The sequence below is a fragment of the Amblyraja radiata genome, chromosome 4, assembly GCF_010909765.2.
Source record: "Amblyraja radiata isolate CabotCenter1 chromosome 4, sAmbRad1.1.pri, whole genome shotgun sequence".
Classification (NCBI taxonomy): Eukaryota; Metazoa; Chordata; class Chondrichthyes; order Rajiformes; family Rajidae; genus Amblyraja; species Amblyraja radiata.
This window is the reverse complement of record NC_045959.1, coordinates 50,675,702-50,703,569: the sequence shown is the minus strand read 5'-3', so window position 1 is coordinate 50,703,569 and position 27,868 is coordinate 50,675,702. Positions and strand designations below refer to the sequence as shown.

General features: G+C 47.4%; 1 protein-coding gene across 1 annotated transcript in view; it reads right to left on the bottom strand.

Annotated features, from left to right (window-relative positions):
* gnal (G protein subunit alpha L) overlaps positions 1 to 25,237 on the bottom strand; it is a 221,368-nt gene extending 196,131 nt beyond the window's left edge. The window contains exon 1 of the mRNA XM_033019397.1: positions 24,515 to 25,237. Coding sequence (XP_032875288.1) covers positions 24,515 to 24,908 — 394 coding nt within the window. The 5' untranslated portion in view covers positions 24,909 to 25,237. The remainder of the gene's footprint in view (positions 1 to 24,514) is intronic.
* Between the last annotated feature and the right edge of the window lie 2,631 nt (positions 25,238 to 27,868).

Genomic DNA, 27,868 nt, shown 5'->3' with positions numbered 1-27,868 from the left:
TAGACCTCAATTCCCCAAACTCGTCTCCCTTCTCTTTTAACTTTATAAATCATTGGAGCAGAATTAGGCCATTCGATCCATCGAGTCTACTTCACTATTCAATCATGGCTGATCGACCCTTCCCTCTCAACCCCATTCTCCTGCCTTCTCCCCCATAACCTTTGATGACCTTACTAAGCAAGAACCCGTCAATCTCCGCTTTAAACATACCAGATGCTTCAGAGGAGATATGACAGATAAAAAATTATGAGAGGCATAAATAGGGTAGACAGTCAGAGCCTATGGTGGAAATGTCGAAGACTAGAGAGCACAGCCCTAAGGAGAGAGGGGCAAAGTTAATAGGAGTTGTGCGGGTCATGTTTTTTGTTTAGAGTTTGATACGCAGAGTTTTGGCCTGGAGTGTTCTGCCAAGGATAGTGATGGAGGCAGACATGATAGTGGCATGTGAGAGGCTTTTAGGTAGGCATGGAATGGAGTGGAGGGATATGGACCATGTGCAGGTAGATGAGATTAGTTTATCTTGTTTGCCACAGACATTGTGCTGAAGCAGTCTCAGCCAGAGTGGATGATCCATCCCAGTTTCTTTAGTTTAGTCTACTTTAGAGATACAGCATGGAAACAGGCGCTTTGGCCCACCGAGTCCGCGCTGACCTCCGATCACCTGTACACCAGTTCTATCCTACACACTGGGAACAATTTACTGAAGCCAATTAGCATACAAGTGTGCACATCTCTGGAATGTGCGAGGAAACTCACTCGATCACAGGGAGAACATGCAAACTCCATACAGACAGCACCCGTAGTCAGGATTGAATCCGAGTCTCTGGCGGCGCAAGGCAGCAACTTTACCGCCCCGAGATTCACACGAGATCTCACCCACCCCAGAAACTAGTCTTTAGCCAAATTCATAACAACCGAAATAAATGTCCGAGAAGACTGGTTGCAATGTTGGCTACAGGACCCGACAACCTTTGATTGTAATGCCATGGACCCAAGAACTAGCCACACCAAGAAAGGAATACATCGGGTAGCCGCACAGAGTCTCTTGCCCAGAATTAGGGGACATAGGTTTAAAGTGAGGGGGGGGAAAGATTTAAAAGGAACCCGAGGGGTAACATTTTCATTCAAAGGATGGTGGGTGTATGGAACAAGCAGCCGGACGGTAGTTGAGGCAGGTACAATCACAATGTTTAAGAAATATTTAGAGAGGCACATGGATTGGATAGGTCTAGAGAGATATGGGCCAAACTCAGGCAGGTGGGACCAGTGTAGATGGGACATGTTGGCCGGTGTGGGCAATGCCACACAATGTGTGCACTGTATTTCTCTTTGACGTCCAGCCAAGATGTTCCAGCACAGTTGCAAAATTGGCATCTAGCCAACCATGTGGATCATTGCCCAGGTACATCCTGTTCACAAAAAGTAGGACAAATCCAATGCAACTAATTACAGCCCGATCATTCACTTTGGGAAGTCAACCCATGGTGTCATTCACAATGAATGATAGGGCCCCAGGGGAGTGGTGTAGAGCAGAGGCATCTAGGAATACAGGTGCACAATTCCCTTAAAGTGGTGGCACAGGTTGCTAGGGTAGTCAAGATGGCTTTCGTTACATTAGCCTTCATCGGTCAGGGTGTCGAGTACAGAAGTTGGGACATCATATTACAGTTATACACAACGTTGGAGGCCGCATTTGGAGAATTGTGTTGTTTTGGTTACTCTGCTATAGGAAGGATGTTGATAAGCTGGAAAGAGAGCAGAGAAGATTTGCAAGGATGTATCCAGGACTCGAGGGCCTGAAGGGAGAGGCTGGGCAAGCTAGGACTTTATTCCTTGGAGTGCAGGAGGATGAGGGGTGATCTTATAGAGGCATATGAAATAATGAGAGGAATGCACAGTCTCTTGCCCAGAATAAGGGTATCAAGAGCCAAGAGGACATAGGTTTAAGGTGAGAGGGGAAAGGCTTAAAAGGAACCTGAGGGCAACATTTTCACTCAAAGGGTGGTGGGTATGTGCAATGAACTTCCAGAGGAGGTAGTTGAGATAGGTACAGTTACAACATTTAACTGGGACAGGTCCATGGACAGGAAGGGTTTAAGAGGGATATGGACCAAATGCAGGCAAATGGGACTTGTGTAGATGGGGCATCTTGGCTGGCATGGACGAGATGGGTCAAAATGCCTGTTCCCATGCTGTATGTCTCTATGAGTCACCTCTCAATCAAGTGGTGGAAGGTACTATCCAGTGACACTTGCTGAACAATATTACTTTTCGCCAAAGCCCAGTTTGAGTTCTGCAAAGACTGCTCTGTTCCAGATCTCTTTGCACTCTTCGTATTAACGTGGATCAAACAGAGGACGTTGAGAGCGAAGGAGAGTGTGACTGTCCTCGACATTAAGACAGCGTTTCACCAAGTTTCACCATCAAGGTGTCAATGAGTATCCGGGTGACAAAACTCCAATAAATGGAGTCATACATTCCATGCAATAAAGTAGATGTCAAGGGTAGCATCATCGACCAAAGGCCCATGTGGAACAATCATGCAAGGAGGGTCTCCACCCAAAACATCACTCATTCCTTCTCTCCAGAGATGCTGCCTGTCCCGCTGAGTTACGACAGCATTTTGTGTCTAACCATGTAAATATGTTGGAAGGATGATAGGCCAAGGGGGCAGGGAGGGAGGGAGGGTGGAGGAAGGCAGGCCAGGGGGTGGGGTGTTCGATCTCTCTACCCAACAGCAATGTGGCACTAACTTTACACTACCATTTTTGACAGCGGCACAACAGTAATGTTGCTGCCTACCCAGGTTCGTTCCTGACGACGGGTGCTGTCTGTACGGCATTTATACCATCTCCCTGTGACCTGCATAGGTTTTCTCTGGCTGTTCCAGTTTCCTCCCAAAGCCCAAATGTGTGCAGGTTTGTAGGCTAATTGGCTTAAAGGATAGCACTAGCGTATGGATTATTGTGGTTGGTGTGGATCTGGAGGGCCGAACGGCCTGTTTCCACACTGTAAGTCTACACTAAACGTGTACTCAAGGGATTACCTCAAGAAGCTCCACTAACCATGGCAACCTTCTCATGGGTGCTCCTTACAGCAATGCCGGAGAATGCCGGGGATAAAATGAACCATTTATCAGTAACTTTAACCATCATTCACTTCCCTTTCAAGTTGCCAGGCAACCAAAGCAGAGCTCAAGTGGAGTCTGGTCATCCACTCAACACTAGGCAGATATTTTTCATACAAGGCAAACATTTTCTATTAATCTATCGGCGACATTTCAATGCCACCTCTCCTGAATTGTCATTCTCCGAGCCAGAAACACAAGCCCCCGCCATTGCTGGAAGATAATATTAGCGACAAGTGTAATAATGAGACGAGAATGGAATAAGTACGTAACACCTCCCACGCAGGTTTCGGGAAGTAGTGATGTGCACCCTCGGCATCAATTAAACTGGACGGCAGCATCTGTGTTCAACATACTAAACACTTGTGGCTGCTAAATGCTAATCATGACAATAGGACAAATTTAGAATTAGAATTAGATCCTTTATTTGTCATTCAGACCTTACGCTCTGAACGAAATGTCGTTACGTGCAGCCATACATACAATAATAAACAGAACAGACAGTAAACACAAATTAACATCCACCAGAGTGAGTCCACCAAGCACCTCCTCACTGTGATGGAGGCAAAAATCTTAGGGCTGCTGTCTCTTCCCTCCTCTTCTCCCTCTGCGCTGAGGCGATACCCCACCGGGCGATGGTAAGTCAGTCCCGCGGCTCACCGAGCTCCGCGAACGGGCCGGTTCAAACACCGCGGCCCGGGGTGGTCAAAGCTGCCGCCCTCCAGTCCAGCGGACACAGCTGTTGACGACGTCATCAACTGGCCCGCGGCCGAACCCCGGACTCAGGCCGCCAGAACGCCGTCTCAGCCACCGGAGCACCGTTCCAGCCCCGAGCCGGGTCGCCCTCACGTGAGCGCCGTTCCACCCTCGAGCCAGGCCGCCCTCACGGGAGCGCCGTTACCCTCGATCTGGGCCGCCCTCATGGGAGCGCCGTTACCCTCGAGCCAGGCCGCCCTCACGGGAGCGTCTCAGCCCCGCGCCAGGCCGCCCTCACGGGAGCGCCGTTACCCTCGAGCCAGGCCGCCCTCATGGGAGCGTCTCAGCCCCTCACGGGAGCGCCGTTCCAGCCCCGAGCCGGGCCGCCCTCACGGGAGCGAGCCCAGGGCGAGTCCCGACAGGCTCTGCCTCCGGAGCCTCGAGGTCGCCAGCTCCGCCATTAGGCTTCAGCGCAGACGGAGGCAGAGAAGGGGGATACGACAAGAAAGTCGCATTCCCCCGAAGGGAGAGACAGAAAGCCCTGTTTCAACCCCCAACCCCCCCCCCCCCCACACAAGACAAACCTAAAAACCAAAAACTTAACCAAACAAGACAAAAAAAACAACACAAAAAAGTAAAAACAAACGGACTGCAGGCGAGCCGCAGCCGTTCACCAGCGCCGCCACTTCAAATAGACTGAAAGTCAAGTATGTACAATTATAACAGGCATAGATAAGGTAGACAGACAGTCTGCAGAAGGATTTGGATCGGTTAGGAGAGTGGGCAAAGTGGTTGCAAAGCGGGTCAGGCAGTGTCTCCGGAGAAAAGCAATAGGTGACGTTTTGGGTCAGGACCTTTCTTCAGAGGATGCATTACGTGCAGGCAGATACTGCAAGAGTTGGTCTCTGCATCATGTTCAGTACAGATATTGCCAAAGAGCCTGTTCCTATGCTGGGTCTGCATTATATGTTCAATAAGGTCTCAAGCAATGAGCCCATGTCCCCAAGTTTGGGGAGACAAAAGTCTGCTGTTAAGAATATAGGTGCAGCCTCTGTCTGTCAGATATAAAAGTTGGTATAATACAGTAAGTTTTGCAATCTCTGTGATGCTAGATTCCTCAGAACTCAAGGATAAATCACAGCCCTGACTACCTTCAAAAGGTTGTACAGACATTCTAAAGCACTTAAAGTGAAGCCCTTATTGATTTGTAAATGGAGTATGGAGATGTTAAGGAAGCCAAGTTAAGCCAACAAGTTCATAAGTTCTAGGAGCAGAATTATGCCATTCGGCCCATCAATTCTACTCCGCCATTCAATCATCACTGATCTATCTTTCCCTCACAACCCCATTCTCCAGCCTCCCCCCCCATCTCCATAACCGCTGACACCCGTACTAATCAAGAATCTGTCAATCTCCACCTTAAAACATCCATTGTTTGGCCTCCACAGCCGTCTGTGGCAATGAATTCCACAGATTCATCATCCTCTGACTAAAGAAATTCCTCCTTATCTCCTTTCTAAAGGTACGTCCTTTTATTCTGAGGCTATGGCCTCTTGTCCTAGAATCTCCCATGAGTGGAAACATCCTCTCCGCATTCACTCTATCCAGGCCTTTCACTATTCTGTATAATTCAATGAAGCCCCCCTCATCCTAAACTCCAGCGAGCACAGGCCCAGTGTCTTCCAGCGCTCATCATATGTTAACCCAAACATTCCTGGAATCATTCTCGTAAACCTCCTTTGGACCAGTGCCAGGACATCCTTACTCAGATATGTGGTTAAAATTTGCTCACAATATTCCAAATGCAGGCTGACCAGAGCATGTAATGCCTCAGCATTACATGCCTATATTGCCCCTGTCCCACTTAGGAAACCTGAACAGGAACCTCTGGAGACTTTGCGCCCCACCCACAGTTTCCGTGCAGTTCCCGGAGGTTCCAGGAGGTTTCTGTCAGTCTCCCTACCTGCTTCCACTACCTGCAAACTCCGGCAACCACCTGCAACCTCCGGGAACCGCATGGAAACCTTAAGTGGGGCGCAAAGTCTCCAGAGGTTTCCTTCAGGTTTCCTAAGTGGGGCAGGGGCATATTTGTCTTCCCTACTACCGATTCAACTTGTAGCGACTGAAGAGGTATAAGCTACTAGTTTACCAACAAGATACTCAAAGAGCTGGAGTAACTCAGCGGTCAGGCAGCATCTCTGGAGGACGTGGATGGGCGATGTTTCGGGTCAGGACCCTGCTTCAAACAATCGTGGCTCTGGGAGAGAGTCTGGGTCAGAATGCTGTCGAAGAGCAGGAGAGAGGCCTGAATCACGGAGGGGAGGCAGTGAGAGAGGGTCTCACAGACTCCTGTCAGACAGATGAGGAGAACTTCTTCAAAGCCGGCATACCTTGAGATGTAGTGGGGGAGTAAATTGGGGCAGACACATGGAACTGCAGATGCTAGTTTATAAAATACACTAAATGCTGACTGGCAAAGGGTTCTCCATAGACACTGGCTGACCCGCTGCGTTACTCCAGCACTGGGTGAGTGGACAGATACTGACCATTTAAAAAAAATCACCCTGAGTCAATGGAGTAGACACTTAATTGTTGAAAAATATCCCCGAAGCATACACAGCCCTATCTTCAATTCACTGTCACCTCCTCAAAAAAAAAATCAATCACAACTTGTGACACATAACCTCTCCTGGAGTCAGAGTCATACAGCGAGGAACAAGATCTTTCAGACTAACTTGCCCACGCCAGCCAACATGCCCATCTACACTAGTCCCACCTGCCTGCGTTTATCCCAGATCCTTCTAAACGTGTCCTATCCATGTCCTGTCAATGTTTCTTAAACGCTGTGAAAATACCTGCCTTAACTACCTCTTCAAGCAGCTCGTTCCATACACCCTCCACCCCACGTGTGAAAAAGTTGCCTCTCTGGTTCCTATTACATCTTTCCCCCCCCCCCCACCTTAAACCAATGTCTTCTGTTTTTTGATTCCCCTACTTAAAGTAAATGTACAGAGCCTTTTAGCTCTTGAGTTCAGCAACATCCTCATAAACCTCGCCCACACGAAGCAACGCTGACTATCCCTAAGAACCGCACACTTTTCCAAATAAGCGTAAATCCTCTCTATTAATTTCTCTGTCACTGTCGTAAGGCGGAAAATTCAGTGATTAAGAGAGCAGGAAAGAGTTTCTGGCAGAATTCAGAATCACCTTAAACCCATGTCTCCCTATTATGGACAGCATCACTAATGGAATAAGTCTCTGCAAACTCTGCAAGTTATTCCTGTTTATATTATCTACGCCCGTCATAATTCTTTACTCGTTGTAGCACACTGACAAAATAGCTTACAACACAGTGGCACAGAGGTAGAGTCACTGCCTTACAGCACCAGAGACACAGGGTTCGATCCCGACTACGGGCGCTGTCTGTACGGAGTTTGTATGTTTTCCCTGTGACCGCATGGGTTTTCTCCGGAATATCCGGTTTCCTTCCACACTCCAAAGACCTGCAGGTTTATAGGTCAATTGGCTTCTGTAGAAATTACCCCTAGTGTGTGCAGGATAGAACTAGTGTACAGGTGACCGTTGGTTAGTATGGACTCGGGGGGCCGAAGGGCCTGTTTCCACGCTGTATCTCAAATAACTAAATCCTAAAACAGAAGAAACCCAATACTCCTGCAATTGCCAAGGCGGTGAACACTACGTACTTAATACAGGTCTATAGGATTAGTTAGTATAGTACAGTGAACATGGTGGGTCGAATGGCCTATTCCCGTGATGCAGGTCTGTGACTCCATGACAACAGCATACTGAATGACCAAATTACAAAACATCTCCATTTAGTCACCAAGGGTGATCGAGTTTCCAGATGTCTCTCAATTTAACCCTCCATCCCACTCTGACCTCTTTCTTTGACCTGCTGGGCATGTCCAATGAAAATCCAGGAACAACACCTCATCTCCACAAGAGTATAAAATGCAGCAGGAAAAATAAAAGGGGAACTGGTGCCAGGTGTTTACATGCAGGGACCAGACTGATTGCAGGAAGCGCAGTGAGGAAGTTACAAAAAAAAAAGGAAATAAGGCAGGCAAAGAAAGTGAAAAATATCCAAAAATACAAAGGAATCCAAAAATACTCACAGAGCTCAGAGAGTGTGGAAACAGGCCCTGCAGCCTGAAGAGTCTGTGCCGACCATTCATACTAATCTTACACTAATCTCAATTTATACTCCTCACAGCTCCCGCAAGACAAACAGTCACCCACACAGGTGGCGCAGTACACGAGTTCATAGTTATAAGAGCACAATTAGGTCATTCGGCCCATCTACTATGCCATTCAATCATGGATGATCTATCTTTCCCTCTCAACCACATTCTCCTGCCTTTTCCCCATAACCCCTGACACCCGTACTAATTAAGAATCTGTCAATCGCCACCTTAAAACTATCCATCACCTTGGCCTCCACAGTAGTCCGGGACATACAGAGCCAGAGACCAGTGTTCCATCCTGACTACAGGTGCAGTCTGGACAGAGTTTGGACGGTCATCCCATGCTCCAAAGACGTACAGGTTTGCAGTGAATTGGCCTTGTATTCTGGGATGTAGGAGTGCAAGAAGCCAAGAACTAGTGTACGGGTGATCGTTGGTTGGTCCAAGGGGCTTGGTTCCATGCTGTCTCTCGAACCTAAATTAAACCAGGAGCAATTTCCAATGGCCAATTTACCTGCTGACCCTTACATTTTGGTATGTGTAAGGGAACTAGAGCACCCGGTGGAAACTCATGCAGTCACAGGGAGCTCAGGCAAACTCCACAAAGACAGCATGGGTAGCTTACAACCCAGTTATGAAAACCGAATTCTCTAATTTTAAGTAACCTAATAACACTCCTTTTCACTCTTGCTCCCTTCCTCTCCCCTAGTCATTTTACCAGTTCCACAGTTCACCACATTGTGTCCCTCTTGAGATCACACCTTTGGGGGGGGGGGGGGGAGGACGGTGGGGGGGGGGGGTGGGGGGGATGGGGGGGGTGGGGGGGATGGAGGGTGGGGGGGGGATGGAGGGTGGGGGGGGATGGAGGGTGGGGGGGGGGTCCCCAGGAGTCTGGAAACCACCAGTTGTTGTATCCTTGTTCATAAAAGGGTGTAGGAATAAACCCAGTAACTACACTATTCAAAAACCCAACTATGCAGCTTCCATCTTGAAAACCGAGATGCAGGAAAACAACTTGAGGGCCTCGTGGGATGGCCACAAACTCTCCAACCACTTCCCACCCCCGTGTACCTCGGAGTCACACACTCGACAGGACACTCACACCTTCGGAACACCAAAGCCGAGGTCAACGCACGCAACAACATCCTGCGCAAACTGGTAAACTCGAAGTTGGGGCGCTGATCCGCCAACCATCCGTGCAACTGCCCTAGCCCCGTGCATCCCCGCAGCTGAATACGCTTGCTCAAGCTGGAGCCGCTCCCACCACACCAAACTGGTCGACTCAACCCTCAACCGCATTACCACGGGATGCATAAAGACAACGCCAGTCCCGTGCCTCTACACCCCTAGCCGGTATTGCCCCCCCCCCCATATCAGACGATCCATCGTCGCCCAAGACGAGCGGGGAGCGCAGGAGACCGATTCCAGGCACGGGCACACAGCACCTCCACCCCGACCGAAACCCAGAGCCAGTTTCTTGCAGACAGTCCCACCTCTCCAGACAACCAAAGAAACAGCAAGGACCAACATCTGGAAAGATGAATGGAATCAGCTCAACACACGAGCCCACGACTGGATGGAGAGAGGAATCACTCCGACTGAATGCCTCGCCGTCGGGCACGACCTCCCATGGCCAACCTGGAAGACCCTCAACAGATTACGAGTGGAGCAGGGGAGGTGCAAAGCACTTATGAAAGCATGGAACTACCAGGCAGAAGACACATGCAGCTGTGGAGCAGTACAATGTCCCACCTACTGGAGTGTGACGACGCCCCCCAGTGCAGCCCCCAGGACCTGGCTGAACCGACCCGACCAGCTGTGACCTGCGCCAGATACTGGCAGAACGACATCTGAGATTGCAACGGACTCGAAGAAGAAGACTACACTATAGTTTAAGCACAGTAGTGGGGAAAGTTCCAGAAACAATAATCAGGGCCAGAATTAGCTGTTACTGGAACAAGTGTGGAGAATTGGAAAAAGCCAGCGTGAATTTGTGAAAGGCAAATCACGTGGCTGACTTGATAGAGGGTGCTGATGAAATAACAGCGAGGGTGGATGGGAAAAGGGACTGATGTGGAATATATGTATAAGCTGGAGTAACTCAAAATAATAGAGTAACAAATCGCTGGAGTAACGCAGTGGGCCAGGCAGCGTTTCGAGTCGGGACCTTTCTTCAGATCAGGTTTGAAGAGAGGGTCCCCCACCTGAAAATTCACCTATCCAGGTTATCCAGAGATGCTGCCTGAGTTAGTCCAACATTTTGTGTCAGCAGTTCCTGCGGATATAGGCTTATCGTTGTTTTCTCCTGAATGCAGGAGGTTGAAGTGAGATCTGATAGAAACATATAAAACTATGGGAGACAAGGAGAGGATACAGTCAGAACTGTTTCCCCCAGGGTGGCAATGTAAAAGACTACAGGGCATATCTTTAAGGCGAGAGGGGAAAGTTTAAAGGAGATGCGCAGGACAAGTTTTGTTTTGCACAAAAAACAAAATCCTTCGAGGGTGCCCGTGGTGGACACACATATTGTACGCTGTGGGGCCCAGTTTCTGTGCTGTACTTTTGTATAGGCGACGTTTCGGATCAAGATTCATCTTCAGACCTCGACCCGAAACGTCACCTATTGCTTTTTTCCAGAGATGCTGCCTGACCCGCTGAGTTACTCCAGCTTTTTGTGTCTATCTTCGGTGTGAACTGGCATCTGCAGTTCCTTCCTAGGCTGGAATGGAATAAAAGGGATTGCAGGGAGAAAGAAGTAGAACATTAGGAAAAGATAATCAGAAACAGAGTATTGGTGAAATATGTATTTTCAGATTGGAGAAAGGAAGAGTTTGCTGAGGATCAGTATCAGCTCGTTACTTTTCTTAACATACACTGATGATGTGAACTTGGCTTCATAGGATGATTTACAAATCTGCAAATGACAAAACCTGGAAGAGTAGGAGGCTGTGAGGAGTGTACACAGAGTCCGTGCTGACCAAACATTATCTGCACACTAATTCTATTCTACACCCGAGTGACAATTTACAGAAACCAATTAACCTGCAAATCTGCACGCCTTTGGAATGTGGGTGGAATTTGTAGCACTTGGAGAAAACCCACACTGTCACGGGGAGAACGTACAAACTCCCTACAGACAGCACCCATAGTCAGGATCGAACCCGGGATACCACTGGCAGATATCGCCATAACGTGCTGGAGTAACTCAACGGTTCAGGCAGCATATCAGGAGAAAAAGGATGAAGTTTTGGGACTCTTCCCATAGTTTTCCTCCATGGATGCTGCCTGACCCGCTGAGTTACTCCAGGCCTTTGTGCCTATCTTGTGAAAACACCAGCATCTGCAGCTTTGTTTCTACAATGAGAGACATAGGTCAGGAGTGGGTGGATAAGTGGTGTGTGAAATTAAAATGAGAACTGTGAAGTATCATACTTTGGTATGAAAAAGGTGAAAAGGCTGAAATGACCTACTCTTGCACCTATTTTCTACGTTTCTAAATAAGAGGGTTCCATTTTTAAAGAAACAGAACACAGGAATACACTGTCAGTGGAAGCTGCAACTGCAGTCCTTGGTTTTAATAACTTGGAGATACAACGTGGAAACAGGCCCTTCGTGCCCTCGAGCCTGTGCCGATCAGCGATCAACCTGCACACGAGTTCTAACCTACACATTAGGGGACGATTTATAAAAGCCAGGTAACCAGCAAACCTGCACGCCTTTGGAATGTGGGACGAATCTCACGCGGTCACAGGGAGAATGTACAAACTCCATACAGACAGCGCCCGTAGTGAGAATCAAACCCGGTCTCTGCTGCAGTAAGACAGCAAGCAGCTCAACCACTGCGCCACTGTACCGACATAAGACAGAATGAGACTATTCAGCCCATCAAGTCTGCTCCGCCATTCAAACATGGCTGATCCATTTCCTCCAGAGGAAATACATCCACCAGGGTTGCTGCCTAACACACTGAGCAATTATTTCCTCTATCCCACTCTCACAATCCCCCGCTCCCTCGCACTGTCTCTCCAATCCTCTCCCTCATCTCCTCCCTCTACCCCTCTCCCTCCAACCCTCTCCCTTCCTCTCTCGAACCCCCTTCCCTCCCTCTCACCAACCCCGTCTCCCTCTCTCTCTAGCCCCCCCCCCCCCCCCCCCATACACATACATACACACACAGCCCACCCTAAAGGGCATTTACAACAATTCTCATCTTAATTTACTCGAGGAGTTTTTTTTCCGCCTCATCATTTGGTGGGTTTTTTTCAGTGCACAGAATCGGAAGTATCAATATTACTCAGCCAAAGGAAATAGCAGGAGCTAGCCCCACATTGACTCTCCAGCACCGAATACAGGCTGCACACATTTAGCCCAGCACTTTCATGCAGCATTTACAAAGGTCACAGGGAGTGTGCAGGCCTATTGTTTTCAAACTGAGGCAACGTCCTTTATAAGGACATTGGTAGTGAGGCAGTAGCACAGAAATAGAACATTAATATTGAAACAAACATAGTCATATTGATTAAACCAGCCTCCCTCCATCTCCTTTTCATTACATACAGCACAGATGTTTGCTTGCTCATTGCACTCCGCTGTGCATTAGGAATTCATAGCTCCGCATAAAAAATGCAACACTTGTGTTTATGAGCACATATACATATCCACAAACATCACCGGGCCCTAGCTCATGTTATAGGAGGAGAATTAGGCCATTCGGCCCATCAAGTCTACTCCACCAATCAATCATGGTTGATCTATCTTTCCCTCTCCATTCCCCTGCCTTCTCCCCCATAGCCCCCGACACCTGTACTAATCAAGAATATATCAATCTCTACTTTAAAAATATCCATAGACTTGGCCTCCACAGCTGTCTGTGGCAATGAATTCCACAGATTTACTACCCTGTGACTGAAGAAAATCCTCCTCATCTCCTTTCTAAAGGTATGTCCTTATATTCTGAGGCTGTGGCCTCTGGTCCTAGACTCTCCCACTAGTGGGAACATCCTCTCCAAATTCACTCTATCCAGGCCTTTCACTATTCGTAGCGAGTCATAGTCAGTAAGCTGACTGCACTGTGAATAAGGCCTCGCTCTCTTCTCCTCCCATGCATCCTGAACCATTTAAACAATTAGGTTTAAACACGCATCTAATTCATCACACAAATCGTTCCAACGATTCGTTGAAAGGGAATAATGAGCTTTGAGCTGCAATCTGTGGCCAGCGAATCCCCGGCCAATCATGCCCCACGCATAGTGAAAGTCCTGCATAGAGTGGATGTGGAGAGGATGTTTCCACTAGTGGGAGAGTCTAGGACCAGAGGCTATTGCCTTAGAATAAAAGGACATATCTTTAGAAAGGAGATGAGGAGGAATTTCTTTAGACAGAAGGTGGTGAATCTGTGGAACTAATTGCCGCAGAAGGCAGTGGAGGCAGTCAATGGATATTTTTAAGGTGGAGATTGATAGTTTCTTGATTAGTACGGGTGTCAGGGGTTATGAGGGAAGGCAGTAGAATGGAGTTGACAATGTACTCCACAACTTGAGACTTCACAAATTTAAAATCACGTGTGGTTAAAGTGCACATTGTCAGATTTTATTAAGGGCCATTTTTACACATTTTGGTTTCACCATGTAGAAATTACAGCAGTGTTTATACATAGTCCCCTCCATTTCAGGGCACCATAATGTTTGGGACACAGTAATGTCATGTAAATGAAAGTAGTCATGTTTAGTATTTTGTTGCATATCCTTTGCATGCAATGACTGCTTGAAGTCTGCGATTCATGGACATCACCAGTTGCTGGGTGTCTTCTCTGGTGATGCTCTGCCAGGCCTGTATTGCAGCCATCTTTAGCCTATGCTTGTTTTGGGGGCTAGACTCCTTCAGTTTTCTCTTCAGCGTATAAAAGACATGCTCAATTGGGTTCAGATCGGGCGATTGACTTGGCCACTCAAGAATTGACCATTTTTTAGTTTGGAAAAACTCCTTTGTTGCTTTAGCAGTATGTTTGGGGTCATTGTGCTGCTGTAGAATGAACCGCCAGCCAATGAGTTATGAGGCATTTGTTTGAACTTGAGCAGATAGGATGTGTCTATACACTTCAGAATTCATTATGCTACTACCATCAGCAGTTGTATCATCAATGAAGATAAGTGAGCCAGTACCTTCAGCAGCCATACGTGCCCAGGCCATAATACCCCCACCACCGTGTTTCACAGATGAGGTGGTATGTTTTGGATCTTGGGCAGTTCCTTCTCTCCTCCATACTTTGCTCTTGCCATCACTCAGATATAAGTTAATCTTTGTCTCATTGGTCCACAAGAACTTTTTCTAGAACTGTGGTTGCTCTTTTAAGTACTTCTTTGCAAACTGTAACCTGGCCATCCTATTTTTGCGGCTAACTAGTGGTTTGCATCTTACAGTGTAACCTCTGTATTTTTGTTCATGAAGTCTTCTGCAGACAGTGGTCATTGACAAATCTGATGAAGCTGAATTTTAGTTAAAATATAAGAAGATATTAAATTGGCTTCTGGGCTAGCTTACAGCTTATATTTAGTCTCAAATTAGGCTTGCCTCAGGTTGCGGGTGTGTGGGATAATAAATCCTATAACATTGTCTCCCAAGTGAGGAAGTGACAGAGAAAGAAACAGCTAGTCACATCTTTGAAGTAAGATGCCATAAACCAAATGGCCTATGTTTATGAAGGACCAAATGACAGAGAGGAAGCAGCGAAAGAGCTAGGGTGATCTCTGTGAAGATAAAATGGCATTATCCAAATAGCCAATGTTTATGAAGGACGAGAGAGAAACCAGGGAAGTGGAAAGATAAAATGTCGTAAACCAAATGGCCAATGTTATCTTGTACTATGTAAACAAAAGGCCTTTGATGTGATGCATTCTGTGGAAACCTTTTCCTGTACCTCTGACCATGACTAATGTCTGTGAAATGTGCTAAGGGGACAAAAAAACCCTATTTAAGGCAATGTAATTCTGTTGTTCAGTGTGGTGGACGGAGGACGGTCAAGTGTCTGTATTGGTCACTTGACTGGAGTTCTCCCTCCCTTCCATCGGCCGATAATAAGTAAAGTTGTGAACTGGTCTACCAAACAGTTTGTGTGGTGTCTGTTTATTAAGAAGCGAACCTGGTTTAGTAGTTAAGAAAGTAGCTTTTTCAAATCCATACCTGACGCCTGAAGATTATTTCTGATCTGTTGGACAGGTGTTTGGGGATTTTTCTTTATTATAGAGAGAATTCTTCTGTCATCAACTGTGGAGGTCTTCCTTGGCCTGCCAGTCCCTAAGCGATTATTAAGCTCACCAGTGCTCTCTTTCTTCTTAATGATGTACCAAACAGTTGATTTTAACAAGCCTAAGGTTTGGCTGATAACAATTTTATTCTTGTTTCTCAGTCTCATAATGGCTTATTTGACTTTCATTGGCACAACTTTGGTCCTCGTGTTGATAAACAGCAATAAATGTTTCCAACGGTGATGGAAAGACTAGGTGCTGAAAGCTCCCTTATATCTGTGTTAAGAAGGGAATTAAACACACCTGAGCAATAAGCGAGTTCGGTATTCCGAAAAACGCAAGGAATCATGGGATTTGTCAAAGGTCACTCGCTATAAAGAAAAAGCAAACAAAGTGCTGGCTGCATAAACTTATGTAAATTCTCATCTTTATTCATGATTTATGTGTAAAAATGTGTAAAATATGTATAAAAATATATTTAATCTGAGGAACGGGAATGCCAGTTAGCAGGAGAGCGGGGGCAGATGCGAGTGGGTGACAGGGGGAGACACTGGAGCGGCGGCTGCCCACAGCCAGCGTGAAGAAGAAGCGCTGTCCCACCCCGCCAACCCAAAGCCCCGTACCGACAGGACAGCGGAACTCTCCTGCAGACACCCGCCCAATAAAAGCCCCTCTCCCGTTCCCCAGTCCCTGCCTCCTCTCTCCTGCCATCTATCCCTTTGACCGCCGCTCCTTTGCGGGAACCGTTGCTCAGCGATTCCCGTGGCTGCACCGACTGAAGCCGGAGCTCCGGGTCTGGGGAGAATCGCACCTTCCCTCCCCCACAGTGAGTGGGACCAGAATTCCTCGGCATCGTCACAGGTCACTGAACGACCTCGTCGGGCCGGTGACCGTCTGCTGCACCTCTCCCCTTTTCCGGGAGCTGTCGGTTGGCCCCCTCGGTGCAGCGACGGGAATCCTGTTGGTCTGGGGCTGTCGGTTGGCCCGGCAGGGCGGCGCTGCTCCGAGGCCGAGGGGGCCAACCAACAGCCACTGTAAAAGGGGAGAGGTGCAGCCGACGGTCACTGGCGCGCCGAGGTCGCTCTGTGACCTGTGACGATGCCGAGGAATTCGGGTCCCACTCACTGTGGGGGAGGGCAGGTGCGATTCTCCCCAGACCCGGAGCTCTGGCTTCAGTCGGTGCAGCAACGGGAATCGCTGAGCTTGATGGGCCATATGACCTACTTCTACTCCTATCGCTTATGATCTTATGGAGCAGTATTCGGACAAAGTGTTGCAAACGTTCAGGTCAGGCAACATCTGTACAGAGAAGCATGGTGTTTTTCCTCTCCACCGGTCTTTCCTGACCTGTTGACTATTTGCACAATTGCATATCAGCACCTTCATAGTGCCATATATAGAATCATATAGTCACACATTTAGTTTAGTTTCGAGGTACACCCATTCTGCCCACCGTGTCCGCGCCAAACACCAATCACCCCATAACACTAACACTATCCTACACACTGGGGACATTTCGCAATTTACTGAAGCGAATTAACCTACAAATCTTTGGAATGTGCTTGGAAACCGGAACTCGTGGGGAAAACACACGCGGTCACGTACAGACTCTGCACAGACATCACCCATAGTCAGGATCAAACCTGGGTATCTGGCGCTGTAAGGCAGCAACTCTACCACTGCACCACTGTGCCACCTATAGAGTCATACAGCACAGAAACAGGCCTTTCAACCCAACTCACCCATGCCGACTAGGATGCCCCATCTAAGCTAGTCCTCTTTCTTGCGTTTGACCCACATCCTTCTAAACCAGAGACCGGGTTCAATCCAGACTACAGATGCTCTCTGTAAGGAGTTTGCATGTTTTCCCTGTGCGGGTTTTCTGCGGGTGCTCCAATTTCCTCCCATATTCCCAAAGATGTGCAGGTTTGTAGGTTGATTGGTTACTGTAAATTGTCCCGAGAGTGTAGGATAGAACTAGTGTGCAGATGATCGCTGGTCAGGGCGGTCTCGGTGGGCCGAGGGGCCCGTTTCCATGCTGTATTTCTAAACTAAACCTTTCCCATCCATGTACTTGTCCAAGTTTCTTTTAAATGTGATTGTAGTACTTCCCTCATCAACCTCCTCTGGCAGCTCGTTCCATCTACTCACTATCCTCTGAGAAACAGGTGCCTCTCGGGTTCCTTTTAAATCTTTCTCCTCTCACCTGAAATCTATGATTCTTGATTATCCTACTCCGGAAAAAAGACACTTTGCTTTCATCCTATCTATTCCCTTCATGATTTTATACACCTCTATAAGATCACCCATCAGCCTCCTGTGCTCCAAAGAATAAACTCACAGCCTCTCCCTATCGCTCAAGCCCTGGCAACATCATCGAAAATCTTTGCTGCACTATTTCCAGCTCAGTCTCTCTTTTCCCTCCAATATGAATCCGTAGCCTTTCACCATATTTGAGAAACTCAGAGCACGACATGCAAGTTTGTGGTAGGAACTAGTTTAGGTAGCATGACACATTGTATAGTCTACAGCAGAGACCCAGTGGTATGAATATTACATAACCAGCAACCCAGAGGTATGAATATTGATTTCTCCAATATCAAGTAACCCTTGCTTTCCCTCGCTCTCCGTCCCTCCCCCATCCTAGCCAGCTTGCTGGTTTCACGGTTCGTATCCCTTCATTATCACCTCTTCCACAGCCAACAATGGACCATTGTGGGCTTCACCTTTCGTTGGTCATCGGTGCCGGCTCTGATTTGTTCTGTAACTTTTCATACCTCTAGTTTCCCTCTCCCCTGATTCTCAGTCCGAAGAAGGATCTCGACCCAAAACGTTACCTATTCCTTCTCTCCAGAGATGCTGCCTGACCCGCTGGGTTACTACAGCATTTTGTGTCCATCTTCAGCAGAGACTACAGACGGAGCGTTAAATAAACTTTGGATCCAAATCTTGCAAAATCGAGATATTCTGATTCAATAGTGAGAGGCAGGCAGCTGTGTGACACGGATATGATCCAAGTGAGCAGAATCCACTAAATGCCGGAGCAAAGTTACAAACGATACAAAGATACAGTAATTAAAGGACTAACAGAAAGTCTTTTTTTTATATAAAGGACAGGAATTGAGAAACAAAACACAAAGCGCTGGAGTAACTCAGCGGGTCAGGCAGCATCTCTGAAGGACAGCATCTCTGGAGGACATAGAAACAAGGAATTATCAATGCTGGATAATACACAATACACAAATTGATGGAGTAACTCAACAGGCCAGGCAGCATCTCTGGAAGACCTGGATAGTTGATGATTCGGATCGGGAACCTTCTTTGGATTGAATGGGTGTGGTGGGGGGGCGGGGGGAAGAAAACTGGAAGAGAGGAGGGGCAGGGCAAGGCAAGGTCCCTCATGTAATAGGTGACGTTTCAGGTCTGGAATCTTCTTGAAGAGTCATCTTTCCATGTCCTCTTGGAAAGGGAACATCAAAAACTCAAGATAAATCCAGTCCTTGCAGTGCAGATTCACTAATAATCAAAATAAATATGAAAGTACTAAATCCTGCTGAAACTAGTAATGTCTACAGCAGATGAAATGCAAACTGAATCGTGGTATTCTAAATAAATAATACTTTGATTCCACGGAAGCTTAGTGTAAAGGTATCGCATGGAATCAGGCCTCTCGGCCAACTGTGTCCATGCCGACCAACGACCACCTGCAGACAAGCGTTTCACTGCACTTCGATAGGCGTGACAATAATATCTGCACTAGCACTAGTTCTGCTATCCCAGTTTCGTATCTTACACACTGGTGGCAATTTACAAAAACAGGAGGCAGCTGAGGCAGGTAATACCACACCATTGAGAAACCATTTAGACAGGTACTGTACATAGATAGGATAGTTTGGGAGGGATCTGGGCGAAACACAGGCAGGTGGGACTAGTGTAGATGGGACGTTTGTCGACATGGGTAATTTGGGCCGAAGGGCCTGTTTCCAGACTCTATAACCAACTTTAGAGATACAGCGTGCAATTGGGCTCTTCGGCTCAAGAGTCCGTGCTGACCAACAATCCCATTAAACTAACACTGTCCTACACACTAGGGACAATTTACAATTTTACTGAAGCCAATTAACCTACAAACCTGCACGTCTTTGGGATGTGAGAGCACCCAGAGAAACCCCACACGGTCACAAGGAGAACATGCAAACTCCTCACAGACAGGACACGTGGTCAGGAACGAACCCAGGCGCTGCAACTTAGCACGAATAGCGAAGTAACTGCCGTATATATTTTGCCATGATGTTCAAAAACAGGGGGGTGGGGTGGGGGGGGGGGGGGGGGGGGGGGGGGTGTAATCACCAAACAAGAAGCAAGTCATTTAGAAATTAAATCAGGAAGCACTATACTTTCCAGAACAAGGTTGCAGGAAATCTATAACGTCCTTCCTCAAAAGACTGGGCTCTGAGACAGTGGGAATCTTCACAACAGCCACACAGTATTGACAAGGTTACAGACCTGAACTCAAACAATCCAAAACCTGTCTTCCCACTAATTGCCTACACAGCTTGCATGGCAAGTAAGGTGACTAACACACGCCCCTGTCCCACTGTACGAGGTAATTCAAGAGTTATCCCGAGTTTTCTCCTGATTTGAACTCGGAGAATGTCCATAGCGGGGCGTAGAAGTTCGTGGATGTCTCGTAGCGGCTTGTAATGCTAACGGTAGGTATAAAAAGTTTTTAAAAATTTCATCACAAGTATTTTTTGACTCGTGGACATTTTTTGCAGGGATGAAAAACCGTCACGAGTTACCGGATGTCCCGAGTACCTACCGTTAGCATTACGAGCCGCTACGAGACATCCACCAATTCCTAAGGACCCGCTACGGACATTCGCCGAGTTCAAATCAGGGGAAAACTCAGGAGAACTCTTGAATGACCTCGTACAGTGGGACAGGGGCTTTACAAGGAGGAGGAGGCATCTTGGGGAACGGCTGCTAACCAGCAGACGTCCGTTTAATTCACTTTTTTTTGGAAGTTTTAGTGTGTTCTGTGCCTTGTCTGTGGGAGAAATTACTTTTTAACGTGGGGGGTAGGGGGTAATAATATTTCTAGGTCCCTACCTGGTCGGTGAGGCAGCTTTTTCTCCGGGCTGCCCCGTCGACCCGTCCTCGTGGCCTACCAGCGGGCGTGGAGCGCCGTTTCCTGTCGGGGACCTCCCAGCACCTCGGCTTCGGTGGCGGCACAGCGCTGGAGCGCTATTGCGGAGCGGAGCGGGCGATGCCTTGCCTGGGTCGCCGCGCTGGATCGACGCGCTGGAACTCCAGTGAGCTGTGACCGCCGTGTTCAACACCTCCGGGCTGCGGGTCTGCGGAGCGGAGCGGGCGGCGCCGACTCTAACATCGGGAGCCTGGGAGCTCCAAACCGGCGCGGCTTTGTCGGCTTCGGGAGCCGCGGTCCCCAGTTACGAAGCGGCCGTTCCAGGTGGCCCAGCCGCTGAAAGGACTCTCCCGACGCCGGGGCAACACCACCCGGCCAGAACGGCCAGGAACATCGGGCCTCCGTAGAGGCAATGGCGGTGGCCTCAATAGGCTTGACTTTGGGAGAACTGGAGATGGGGACTGGACATTGTGCCTTCCCCCACAGTGGCAATCATTGTGGGGGGATGCTTCTTTTTGTGTGTAAGTTAATATGTTAGTCTGTGTCCAAGATGGCTGTCGGAAGGGAGAGTGGACGTTGGCGCGCTTTAGCTGCCGCTGCTCTCTCTTCACATTGGGTTTTTGATTTTTTTGTCTTTGGAGCGATTTCTGTCTATAATTTGTGTATTGGTGATGTCCTTATTATTTATTTTACTCTGACTATATGTTTTTTCTCTCTTGTTAATCTCTGTAAGGTGTCCTTGAGACTTTGAAAGGCGCCCGCAAATAAAATGTATTATTATTATTATTATTACAATGCACCACAAATTACAAGCGCTTTACAACCTACATCCAGTAGCTTGGACCCGTCTGCTGTAATAGTTCTCTCATGACAACAGGGAGTACACTCTGTTGATAATGGACATGCAAGATGATATAGAAATACCCGTGGACAAGTAGAGCTGGACTAACTCAGCTGTACAGGCAGCATCTCCAAAGAACATGGATTGGCGACATTTCTAGAAGGGCCTCGGCCTAAAACGTCTCCGCCCGAAACGTCACCTCTCCATGTTCCCCGGGAAGCTGGCTGACCTGCTGAGTTATTCCAGCACTTTATTTTCTTGTGTAGTAATCAGCATCTGCAGTTCCTTGTTTTTCTACTATAGAATTCTGTTTGCACAGAATTTCAGTTTAAAACTGCATTTTAGGCCATCATGGTGGTGCAGTGGTACAGTGGCTGCCTGACAATGCCAGAGACCTGGGTTCGAGCCTGGCTACGGGTGTTGTCTGTTCAGAGTTTGTACACTCTCCCCGGGACCTTCGTGAGTTTCCTCCAGATACTCCGGTTTCCTCCCACACTCCAAAGACATGCAAGTTTGTTGAAGTTGATTGGCTTGGGTAAAATTGTAAATTGTCCCTAGTGTGTAGGATAGTGTTAGTGTGCGGGAATCGCTGATCGGCACCGACTTGGCGGGCCTGTTTCCGAGCTCTATCTCTAAACTAAACGCAAGTCCATTTCCAATTCACACCAATGTGACTGATAACATAAGAAAAAGTTTGAGTGCTTTCTATTAAATCGTGCCTTCTGGTCAACAGGTATTAGATCTTTTTTTTCCACATGTGTTTGGTTTATTTGTGTAACCTGGACACAGATTACATCGCCCTTCCAAAACCCAAGAACATTCTAAATCACCTCAGCATCTTTCCTTCAGGGATCTGCTTTGTGCCCTCGCTCTGCAATCTATACTAAAAATACATTTCTTCTGTGACACAAAAAACACAGTCCTCTGGTAATCTGGGTGCAATTAACCATAAGTGACATGTCCCAACCCTAAAAATCGCACATCAGACAAGATATAGAGCTTTTAAAGTTTTAGTTTTTAGATTTTGAGAGATACAGTGCAGAAACAGGCCCTTCGGCCCACCATGACTGTGCCGACCAGTGATCCTTGTGCACTATCACTATCCTACACACTGGGGACAATTTACAATTTACAGACACCAAATTAACCTACAAACTGTACGTCTTTGGAGTGTGGGAGGAGACCGGTGAAAACCCATGCGGTCACAGGGAGAACGTACAACTTTCAACAAACAGCACGTGTAGCCAGGATTGAAGCTGGGTCACTGTCGTTGTAGGGCAGCAACTCCACTGCTTTAATAGCTATTGATTAACATCAGCAAGAATTTCTCTCTCAACCCCATTCTTGGGCCTTCTCCCCATAACCCCTGGCACCCGTACTAATCACGAACCTATATAATCTCGGCCCTCAAAACATTAATTGACTTGGCCTTCACAGCCATCTGTGGCAATGAATTCCACAGATTCACCTACCTATGACTAAAGAAATTGCGCAACACGACTCCTCACAGCGTGTGCTCGTAATAGTCTCCACAAACTCAGCATTTGAAGATTTGAATGGCAAGCTGATATAAATTCTTAGGAACGAACTGAAGCCACCACAAGCAGCTAGAGTTAATATAGGAAATAGGATCAGAATTGGGTCACACAGTCCCCTGGGACATTCAATAAGAACACGGCTCATCTGATCTTAGCCTGAGCTCCATTTTCCTGATCCCCATAACGCTCGGCTTCCCCGCAGCCAAACGATTGTCGCAATATTACAACCTCTATGGCTCTCTAGTATACGCAATTCCAGACTCATGGCCCTACAAGAGAAAAATTCTACCTCATCCCGACCTTAATGGGTGATTTAGTTACGAGATACAACAGATCTTCGTCCCACCGAGTCCACACCAACCATCAATCGCCCATTTGCACTAATTCCATGGTATCCCACTTTCTCATCCACTCCCTACATAGGGCAATTTTGCAGAGGGCCAATTAGTATACAAACTCGCATATCTTTGAGATGTGGGAGAAAACCAGAGCACCTGGAGGAAACACACCCAGTCACAGATAGAAGGTGCAAATACCACCGGGAATGGGAAATGTAGTGTTCACCCACTGAACTCCAGCATCCCCTCTGTCCCCCCACCTCTCACAAGACAACCTCTCTATACCAGAGACAATCTAGTATTCCCTATCTGAACTAGAGTCATTCGGCATGAAAACAGGCCCTTCTGCCCAACTTGCCCATGCCAACCAAGATGCCCCATCTACACTAGTTCCACCTGCCCACATTTAGCCTCTAAACCTTTCCTATCCATGTACCTGTCCAAATGCCTTTTAAAGTTATTTTAGTTTATTGTCATGTGTACCAAGACAAGTGAAAGGCTTTTGTTGTGTGCTGTTATGGTACCTTCCTCATCTACCTCCTCCAGCAGCTCATTCCATATACCCACCATCAACTGTGTGAAAAAGTTGCCCCTCGGGTTCCTATTAAATCTTTTCCCCTCTCACCTTAAACCTACGTCCTCTGATCCTTGATTCTAGGTAAAAGACTCTTGAACCGATCATGATCAGCCCTCATGATTTTAGACACCTCTATAAGATCATATCTTGGACCGCAGGAGGATGAGGGGTGATCGTTTGGAGATGTACAAAATCAAGGGAAATTAATAGGGTAAATAGTTTTTTTTTTTTAAACCCGAGTAAGGGAATCGAGAACCATTAACAGGAACCTGAGTGCCAACTTTTTTCTTATACACAAAGGGTGGTGGGTGTATGGAACAAGCTGCTAGAGATAGCTGAGGCAAGTACTATATTAAGAAACATTTAGACAGGTACATGGAAAGTACAGGTTTTGAGAAATACGGGCCAAATGCAGGCAGGTGGGACTAGTGTAGATGTAGCATGTTGGTCAGCGTGGATAAATTGGGCTGAAGGGACAGTTTTCACACTGTACGACTATATAAAATCATCCCTTCCTGCAATCCAATGAATAAAGTCCTAGCCTGTCCAACCTCGCCCTACATATAGCTCATCCCTTCAAGTCCTGGCAACATCCTAGTAAATCGTTGCACTCTTTTCAGCTTAGCAATGCACAGGAATAACGGTGAACAAAACTGAAAGACAAGGAGACCAACAGCAGTAGTTGGAAACTGCATAAAGAACTTGAAGGTACAATTTGCACAAATTTGGGGTGAACATACAAGATGGGGTCTTCCACCCACATCTTTGCCCGAGAGACAGGTGGCTATAGAAACCTTACCTAAGAGCAGCAGGCGATGTGTTTGCTTGTACTCGCGTTTCTGTTGCTTTAACATCTTGTCGATGCATTTGCTGACCCGTTTGGCCTCTCTGTCCGCTTCAATGTCCTGCGGCTGTGGTTTGTCGACCTTGTCCCTGTCCGGCCCTTTGCTGCCCTGCGGCGGAGGTGCCCGCTCTCCCTCGGCACCGTTCTGTTGCGGCTGCCAGTCGTCCGTCTCCCTGCGGCGGAGCTGCTGCCCCAGGCCGTCGGCGCTCCGCAGCCTGGCCGCCGTGTCCCCCTGGTGCGGCTGCTCGGCCCCGACCCCAGGGCGCAGCTCCACGTCTGGGCCGCTGCAGCCGCCGCTGCCCGAGGGATCACTGAAGAGCCGCGGTCGCAGACTGTAACACATCCCCATGTCGCAAGTAGCAGCAGGTAAACCCCCTCCCTGCCGCACCCCCCTTCCATCAGCGCCTCATCCTCACGTTTGCAAACTCACGACTGCAGCCGGGGACGTCTTTTGATATATTAAAACATTACACATGGGAAAACAAAAAAAAAACTGCAATTGAAAATGATTTTAAATCGCCAGTTTTCCATCGTGCAACCAGCAGGGCCGACGTTGGAGACACAAATCAGCTGATCCCAGCCGCCAGTGGTCTACCTTACCGTAAACACTGCAAGCTTTTGAGCTCTCTCTGCAAACCACCTTCTCTCTGGAGCCCTAACAATGGTGTGCACCACCCCTTCTCGCTCCTGCAAACCTCCCAACGAGGGGGAGTTACACACCATCTCTCTTTAACATATATATTCAACCTCCTTTTAACAAAAATAATCTTACAATTGCAATTGTTATTCTGGTACAAGGTCAGCTAGTGCTACAAGTAAAGGCGAGATCTATTGGCCTGAGCTATCGGGAGAAGTTGAGCAGGCTATGACTTTATTCCTTGGAGTACAAGACTATGAGGGGTGATCTTGTAGAAGTGTATAAGATCATGAGGAGGAATAGATTAGTTTAATTTGAGTTTAGTTTATTGTCGTGTACTGAGGAGCAGTGAAGAGCTTTTTGTTGCATGCTAACCAGTCAGTGGAAAGACATTACTTGATTATAATCGAACCATTCACAGGATACAGATACGTGATAAAGGGAATAACGTGAATAACATATAGTGCAGCATAATGCCATTGGAATCCGATCAAGGATAGTCCGAGGGTCTCCAATGAGATGGATAGTAGTTCAGGACCGCTCTCTAGAAGTTGGTAGGATGGCCCAGTTACCTTGTACCAGCTGGGAAGAAACTGCCCCTGAATCTGGAGGTGTGCATTTTCACACTTCCATACCTAGAATCTATTACCGGAATAGATCCGGTAAAAGCACAGAGTCTCTTGACCAGAGTAGGGCAATCGAGAGCTAGAGGACATGGGTTTAAGGTGAGGGGAGAACAATTTAATAGGAACCTGAGGGGTAACTTTTTTCCAGAAAGGGTGGTGGGTGTATGGAATGAGCTGCCGGGGAAAGTAGTTGAGAAAGTTTAAGAAATATTTGGACAGGTACATGGATAGGACAGGTTTAGAGGGATATGGGCTAAACACAGGTAGATGTGACCAGTGTAGATACCCCTTGTCCTGGACTTCCCCAACATCGGGAGCAATCTTCCTGCATCTAGCCTGTCCAACCCCTTAAGAATTTTATAAGTTTCTATAAGATCCCCTCTCAATCTCCTAAATTCTAGAGAGTATAAACCAAGTCTATCCAGTCTTTCTTCATAAGATAGTCCTGACATCCCAGGAATCAGTCTGGTGAACCTTCTCTGCACTCCCTCTATGGCAATAATGTCCTTCCTCAGATTTGGAGACCAAAACTGTACGCAATACTCCAGGTTTGGTCTCACCAAGACCCTGTACAACTGCAGTAGAACCTCCCTGCTCCTATACTCAAATCCTTTTGCTATGAAAGCTAACATACCATTCGCTTTCTTCACTGCCTGCTGCACCTGCATGCCTACTTTCAATGACTGGTGTACCATGACACCCAGGTCTCGCTGCATCTCCCCTTTTCCTAGTCGGCCACCATTTAGATAATAGTCTGCTTTCCTGTTTTTGCCACCAAAATGGATAACCTCACATCTATCCACATTATACTGCATCTGCCAAACATTTGCCCACTCACCCAGCCTATCCAAGTCACCTTGCAGTCTCCTAGCATCCTCCTCACAGCTAACACTGCCCCCCAGCTTAGTGTCATCCGCAAACTTGGAGATATTGCCTTCAATTCCCTCATCCAGATCATTTATATATATTGTAAATAGCTGGGGTCCCAGCACTGAGCCTTGCGGTACCCCACTAGTCACTGCCTGCCATTGTGAAAAGGACCCGTTTACTCCTACTCTTTGCTTCCTGCTTGCCAGCCAGTTCTCTATCCACATCAATATTGAACCCCCAATGCCGTGTGCTTTAAGTTTGTATACTAATCTCTTATGTGGGACCTTGTCGAAAGCCTTCTGGAAGTCCAGATACACCACATCCACTGGTTCTCCCCTATCCACGCTACTAGTTACATCCTCGAAAAATTCTATAAGATTCGTCAGACATGATTTACCTTTTGTAAATCCATGCTGACTTTGTCCAATGATTTCACCACTTTCCAAATGTGCTGCTATCCCATCTTTAATAACTGACTCTAGCAGTTTCCCCACTACCGATGTTAGACTAACTGGTCTGTAATTCCCCGTTTTCTCTCTCCCTCCCTTCTTAAAAAGTGGGGTTACGTTTGCTACCCGCCAATCCTCAGGAACTACTCCAGAATCTAAAGAGTTTTGAAAGATTATTACTAATGCATCCACTATTTCTGGAGCTACTTCCTTAAGTACTCTGGGATGCAGCCTATCTGGCCCAGGGGATTTATCGGCCTTTAATCCATTCAATTTACCCAACACCACTTCCCGGCTAACCTGGATTTCACTCAATTCCTCCAACTCCTTTGACCCGCGGTCCCCTGCTATTTCCGGCAGATTATTTATGTCTTCCTTAGTGAACACGGAACCAAAGTAGTTATTCAATTGGTCCGCCATATCCTTGTTCCCCATGATCAACTCACCTGTTTCTGACTGCAAGAGACCTACATTTGTTTTAACTAATCTCTTTCCTTTCACATATCTATAAAAACTTTTGCAGTCAGTTTTTATGTTCCCTGCCAGTTTTCTTTCATAATCTATTTTTCCTTTCCTAATTAAGCCCTTTGTCCTCCTCTGCTGGTCTCTGAATTTCTCCCAGTCCTCCGGTATGCTGCTTTTTCTGGCTAATTTGTACGCATCATCCTTCGCTTTGATACTATCCCTGATTTCCCTTGTTATCCACGGATGTACTACCTTCCCTGAT